Source organism: Cebus imitator, unplaced genomic scaffold (assembly GCF_001604975.1).
Source record: "Cebus imitator isolate Cc_AM_T3 unplaced genomic scaffold, Cebus_imitator-1.0 Scaffold36, whole genome shotgun sequence".
Classification (NCBI taxonomy): Eukaryota; Metazoa; Chordata; class Mammalia; order Primates; family Cebidae; genus Cebus; species Cebus imitator.
In genome coordinates this window covers 1734871-1741646 of record NW_016107351.1, presented here as the reverse complement: position 1 = coordinate 1741646, position 6776 = coordinate 1734871, and the positions used below count along the sequence as shown (strand labels likewise).

General features: G+C 53.1%; 1 protein-coding gene across 2 annotated transcripts in view; it reads right to left on the bottom strand.

Annotated features, from left to right (window-relative positions):
* Positions 1–299: 299 nt before the first annotated feature.
* Positions 300–6776, bottom strand: part of NPLOC4 (NPL4 homolog, ubiquitin recognition factor) — a 76636-nt gene continuing 70159 nt past the window's right edge. For both annotated transcript variants that reach the window (XM_017524869.2, XM_037737187.1), the window contains one exon: positions 300–2784. In XM_017524869.2, coding sequence (XP_017380358.1) covers positions 2627–2784 — 158 coding nt within the window. In that variant the 3' untranslated portion in view covers positions 300–2626. The remainder of the gene's footprint in view (positions 2785–6776) is intronic.

Below are 6776 nucleotides of genomic sequence, written 5' to 3'. Positions count from 1 at the left end.
GTGACTCTGGAGCGGCCACAGGGCTGACAGGTGGGGCAGAAGCGGAAGAGGGACCCAAGGGCGGCCAGGCTGTCCAACACTGATACAATCTCCTCCTCCTCCTTATGGACAAGCCAAGGTGGGGACGGACAGGCTGGGGAAGGAGGGTCTCCTCCTGTAACGGTCCACACTGTTATAAAGACCCTGTCTTCCCATCAGCGGAAGACCGTGGTATCTTGGGGACAAGTTATCAAACCCCCACACTGAGCAGATGCCAGACAACAGTTCAGTGCACAGGAAGGACACACTGGGAGCAGGCAGTTGCTTCAGGCGCTTTTATTAGGTTCCACTGCAGGGCTGCGGTCAATGTAATGCGAATCCAAGCCCAGTGATGCACACCTGTAAGCCAAAACAGAGCCGAAGCAGGAGCACCTGTGTTCCAGGAGCAGTCTGGTTGGAGGTGGCCAGGGCAAGGAGCCTGGCAGCTGCACCTGGGCAGGTGTGCACCCAGTCACCCCCAGTGGGTTATGCTGCTGGTAGCATAAGAGGGTGTGTCCATACCAAGGGCAGGTGAGGAGGCAAGGTGGGGCTGAGACCTCCCTCCCACATGAGAAGGTGGCTGAGCCTCCCAGGGCCTGGACTCTCATAACAGGGCTCACCCCGAAGCCTGTAGGCTTAGCTCTGACTCTCTTTGGACAATAAAATAAAGTGCATTACTGAACAAAGAGTAACTCAAAACCAGAAGCAGACAAATCACCAACTCTTTTTCTTTAGCTAAAAGACAAAAGAAAACATGAATGATGTAGATGCCAGAACTTGAGAGTAAGGGAAATGCTGGTGAAGGTGAAAAGGAAGCTGGAAGAGCATGGCGGAGGACGAGCGAGTGGGAGAGGAACTGGCGATGAGGCGAGGTCTCTAGACGTCTGTGCTGTCCAGCCTCTGCCCAGTGATGGGGAAGGCCTTGGACTCACAGGGAAGCAACACGGGAAGCCTTGGCCACCTAGCTCACAGACGACCTCAGGGGATCAGAGGAGACAGCAGAGGACAAAACTTCAGCCGTGACAGCTGTCAGGAGGGAGAGCAGACAGCCCGCAGCAGGTGAACTGGGAGTTGCACCCGCGGCAGTCCGCTGCAGCCCAGCTCCTCTCCACCTCTCCTAACCCTCCAGGACAGCTCTGCCATGAACATACCCAACCCAACTGGCCCCTGGTCCCAAGAGCAGATGAGCTGCCTAGGCCTTCTACTTGGCGTCCCATGCCAGGCGGACCTGGAGGTGCCAGCACAGCCCTGGCCACGTGAGAAGCCAATAGGCAAGCGTTTTCTGTCCACAGTGCCGAGAATGAGGGAGAGTGACATGGGCTTACCCCCCAGGGTGGACAAAGAAGTCCCTAAGCAGTCTGTAGCTGGGCTGGCCTCTCCCATGGTGCAGTGCAGCCCAGTTGTGGCCATCATTAAGGCAAAGCAGCATCAAGATGGCCCCCACTCCGCGGGTGAGAGCCGTGCCCTGGCCCCGCCACAGAGGAAACCAGAGCCCACAGAGCACACACGCAGGACCCCACCAGGTGCTGTTCCAGATTGCCCAGAATCCTCCATCGGTACACTATCAACTGCCCATTGCCCCAGAGAGGTCCCAAATGGCCCTCACAAGAGGCAAAGCTCCTAATGCCCTCAGCCAGGCGGTGCAGTGGGGTAAAGCAGCATGTTGGGGAGGGCCGGAGCATCGGTGTGGCGACCCAGCTCTCCCACCCAGGCCGCTGCAGGGCAGCCTCGTCACTGCCCCTGCTCAGCCTGCAGTGTCTGCAGCTGCTGCAGCTGTGTGGCTTGGTAGAAAAGTCTCAGGCACTGAGGTTTACTTCAAGGGAGAACTGACTGGTGCCCCTGTCCACACTCACCACCCTGTCCACACTCACCACCCTGGACACACCCTTGGGGGCTTCACTAAAGGAGGGAAGGATGTGGAAACTAGTCTCTCTCGCTCCCCTTTTGTGCAGTTTTTATCTTAAAAAAAAAAATAAATAAAAGTGTTCTGGGCAGGAATTACTGATAATTCTTATTATAACCAATGCAGACTTTAAAATCCCACCTGGATGTTGGCGAGGGGAGGAGGGCGGGCGGCAGACCGACCTGCAGAGGGGAGCTGCGTCCAGGCCACCGCGTCCCCACCAGACACCAGCTGCCGAAGAGGAGACTGACCCTCACAGGCAGAGTGTCCGCCACCAAGCAGTCAGACACGGGAACCAAGAACTCCCAATCAGAAAAACGCGGGGGGCGGGGAGGTCAAACAAAAAGCATCAAAAAGAAGGAAAAGGCCGGGTGACAGCAGCAGCCCCTCCCTGTGCTCCCAATTCCAGGTGCCGTGTAGAGGCGAGCGGTCCTTCCAACAGTGGGGGGCTTGTCAACGGGGCTAGGCATGTGTGGCCGCTCTGTTTCCAGTCTGGAGATGCATTCAGCCTACAGTGCTGGCGCCCGCTCTCCAGTAAGGAACGTGCTGAGAAGCTTCAGTGGGTCAGGGAACCCAGGGCAACCAGACCCCTGCCCCTCCAGGACTGCCCACTTCGGGGCAGTTACAGGGAACACACTGAGCAATACTTGTGACTTCAGGAAGGGCTGGGCTGGGCCCGGTACCACCGAGCAGAGGGCTGGCGCCCTAGGTCCTGGGGAGGCTGCACATCTCGCAGTGGCCCGTGCCTGGCTGGTTCATGAAGGTGCAATGCTGACAGGCCCACATGGCCGCCGTGGCCGTGTGTGTGGAGCCCCCGACAGCTCCGTACTCCTGGAGGCCTGGGAGCTGCAGGCCAACTGTGCCTGCAGGGCAGGAGAGACAAAAGCACTCATCATCTCTGGCCCACCAGAGACCTCCAGAGTGTGGGCAGGGGCCAGAAGCAGGCGGCTGCAAGCTCCTCGGCCCCTGCCCCCACCCCCCACCCCATGCTGCCCCCACAGCGCTCCCACCACAGCCATGCTTTGAAGGGTTTAAGAGCCTCGCTGCCTGGCTGCCTTGGTAGTTGCAACAGGCTCAGAGAAATGCCTCCTGCACCACGGGGAGTGACAGAGAGCCTGTGCTTGCTGATTCCTTTTTGGCGTGCTTCTCTGTGTGGATATCCTAACTCCCTGGGGGATGTATATTTGGGTTGTTTCCAGTTTTTGTTTCTGTTCGTTTTTTGAGATAGACTCTCAGTGTTGTCTAGGCTGGAGTATAGTGGTGCGATCTTGGCTCACTGAAACCGCCACCTCCTGGTTCAACCAGTTCTCCTGCACCAGCCTCCTGAGTAGCTGGGATTACAGGTATGAGCCACAATACCTGGCTAATTTTATGTATTTTTAGTAGACATGGGGTTTCGCCATGTTCGAGACCAGGCTGGTCTCGAACTCCTGACCTCAGGTGATCTGCTGCCTCGGCCTCGCAAAGTGCTAGGATTACAGGTGTGAGCCACCAAGCCCAGCATCCAGTTTTGAGCTAATACGAACAAAGCTGCCAGGAACATTCTTGTAGGATTTCTTTGTGGACCTGTGTTTTTACTTCTCTTGGATAAAAACGTAAGAGTGAGGTTGGGTGCAATGGCTCCCACCTATAATCCCAGCACTTTGAAAGGTAGAGGTGGGCAGATCACTTGACGTCAGAAGGTAGAGACCAGCCTAGCCAACATGGCAAAACCCAGCCTCTTCTAAAAATACAAAAATTAGCCAGACATGCTGGTATGCACCTGAGTAGCAGTCCCAGCTACTCAGGAGGCTGAGTCAGGAGAATCCCCTTGAACCTGGGAGGTAGAGATTGCAGTGAGCCAAGGCCGTGCCACTTCACTCCAGCCTGGACGACAGAGCAAGACTCCATCTCAAAAACAAAAAACAAGGCTGGGTGCAGTGGCTCATGCCTATAATCCCAGCATGTTGGAAGGCCAAGGCAGGTGGATCACCTGAGGTCAGTTCAAGACCAGCCTGACCAACATGGTGAAACCTTGTCTCTACTGATAAAAAAAAATTAGCCGGAAGTGGTGGTGTGCACCTGTAATCCCAGGACACTGAGGCATGAGAATTGCTTGAACCTCGGAGACGCAAGTTGCAATGGGCCTAGATCATGCCACTGCACTCCAGCCTGGGCGACAGAGTGAGAGTCTATCTCAAAAAAACAAACAAAAAACCACCCCGGAATGAGTCTGCTGGCCCACGAAGTGATGAACTGCGTACTGCACTTTCTAAGACCCTGACACACAGTTCTCTCGAGGGGCAGCATGTTTTTGCCTCTCACAGGGCGAGAGGATTCTAGCTGCTTCACATCTTCGCGCACGCTTGACGCTGTCGCGTTTTTTTCACTTCGGTCACACCAATGAATGTGTAGTGGTTTCTTAAGTTTGCCTTTCCCTGACGATGAGTGATAATGACTGTTCCTGCATCTCCTTTTGTTTTTTATTTTATTTTTTTTATTTTTTTTTTGAGACGGAGTTTCGCTCTTGTTACCCAGGCTGGAGTGCAATGGCGCGATCTCGGCTCACCGCAACCTCCGCCTCCTGGGTTCAGGCAGTTCTCCTGCCTCAGCCTCCTGAGTAGCTCGGATTACAGGCACACGCCACCATACCCAGCTAATGTTTTGTATTTTTAGTAGAGACGGGGTTTCACCGTGTTGACCAGGATGGTCTCGGTCTCTTGACCTCGTGATCCACCCGCCTCGGCCTCCCACAGTGCTGGGATTACAGGCTTGAGCCACCGCGCCCGGCCTTGTTTTTTATTTTTTGAGACAGAGTTTCACTCTGTTGCCCAGACTGGAGTGCTGTGGCGCAATCCTGGCTCACTACAACCTCTGCCTCCTGGGTTCAAACAACCCTCCTGCTTCAGCCTCCTGAGTAGCTAGGACTACAGGTGTACGCCACCATGCCTGGCTAGTTTTTGTATTTTTAGTTGAGACGGGGTTTCACCATGTTGGCCAGGCTGGTCTCGAACTCCGGACCTCAGGTGATCCACCCATCTTGACCTCCAGAAGTGTGGGATCACAGGTGTGAGCCACTGTGCTCAGCCTCCATCTCCTTTTGCAAAACGTTTCACCCTCTGCTCAGCTTCTTCTTATGCTCTTTCTGTTTGACTGTCAACAGCTGGAGTTATTCTGAAGTTGTAGCTAGAAGTCATGTCGTGTGAATGTATTGCTAAGACTGTGGCGTCCCCCATCTGGGCCTTTTCATGTTTTTAACAGTGCCCTCTGGTGAGCACAAGTGTTTCGTTTAGATAATTTATCAATTTACCAAATTTTTTTATGTCACTCTTTCTGTGTTCAACCCCAAAGTCCTGCATCCTGCCTAAAATAATCTTTGTGTACCCCAAGACCCTGAGGACAACTAATAACTATTTTATATTTTTAAAGACAGGGTATCACTCTGTCATTCAGGTTGGAGTGGTACAATCATGGCTCACTTTAACTTCGATCTCCTGGACTCATGGGATCCTCCCATTTCAGCCTCCCCAGGAGCTGGGATTACAGGTGTGGACCACCCACAATGTCCAGCTAATTCTTTTTTTTTTTTTTTGAGACGGAGTTTCACTCATGTTACCCAGGCTGGAGTGCAATGGCGCGATCTCGGCTCACCGCAACCTCCGCCTCCTGGGTTTAGGCAATTCTCCTGCCTCAGCCTCCTGAGTAGCTGGGATTACAGGCACGCACCACCATGCCCAGCTAATTTTTTGTATTTTTAGTAGAGACGGGGTTTCACCATGTTGACCAGGATGGTCTCGATCTCTTGACCTCGTGATCCACCTGCCTCGGCCTCCTAAAGTGCTGGGATTACAGGCTTGAGCCACTGCGCCCGGCCTAATTCTTTTTTTTTTTTCCTAGGTTTTTTTACACAGATGGGGCTTCACAATGTTGTGTAGGCTGGTCTCGAACTTCTGGGATCCAGTACCCTCCAGCTTTGGCCTTCCAGGGTGTGAAGATTATAGGTATGAGACATCGTGCCTGGCCTGCTTCATAGTTTTACCTTTTACCATTAGGCCTATAACCCATCCTGAGCTGATCTTAGTGTCTGGTGTATACAAGCCTATAATCCCAGCACTTTGGGAGGCCACGTCCAGATCACTTGAGGTCAGGAGTTCGAGACCAGCCTGGCCAACATGGAAAAACCCTGTCTCTACTAAAAATAAAAAAAGTGGCTGGGCATGGTGGTGGGCACCTGTAATTCCAGCTACTTAGGAGGCTGAGGCAAGAGAATTGCTTGAACCTGGGAGGCGGAGACTGCAGTGAGCCGAGATCACGCCAGTACACTCCAGCCTGGGCGACAGAACGAGACTCTGTCTCAAACAAACCAACCAACCAACCCATGAAAAAATGCCCAACATCATTAATCATCAGAGATGGAAACTGAAACTACAGTGAGATAGCATCTTACACCAGTCAGAACTGCCTATTATTAAAGAGTTGGCTGGGCATGGTGGCTTACCCCTGCAATCCCAGCACTGAGGTGGAAGAATCGCTTAAGCCCAAGAGTTCAAGACCAGCCTAGGCAACACAGTGAGACCTCATCTCTACAAAAATTTTAAAAATTAGCCAGGCATGGTGGCACATGCTTTTGTCCCAGCTGCTTGGGAGGACTGCTTGAGCCTGGGGAAGTCAAGCTGAGACTGAACTCAAGTGCCACTGCACTTCAGCCTGGGTGACAGAATGAGACAATGTCACAAAAAAATAAAAATTAAAAAAAGGTCAGGTGTGGTGGCTCACATCTGTAATCTCAGTACTTTGGGAGACAAAGCAGGAAGATCACTTGAGCCTAGGCATTTGACACCAGCATGGGCAACACACAAAGACTCCATCTCTTTAA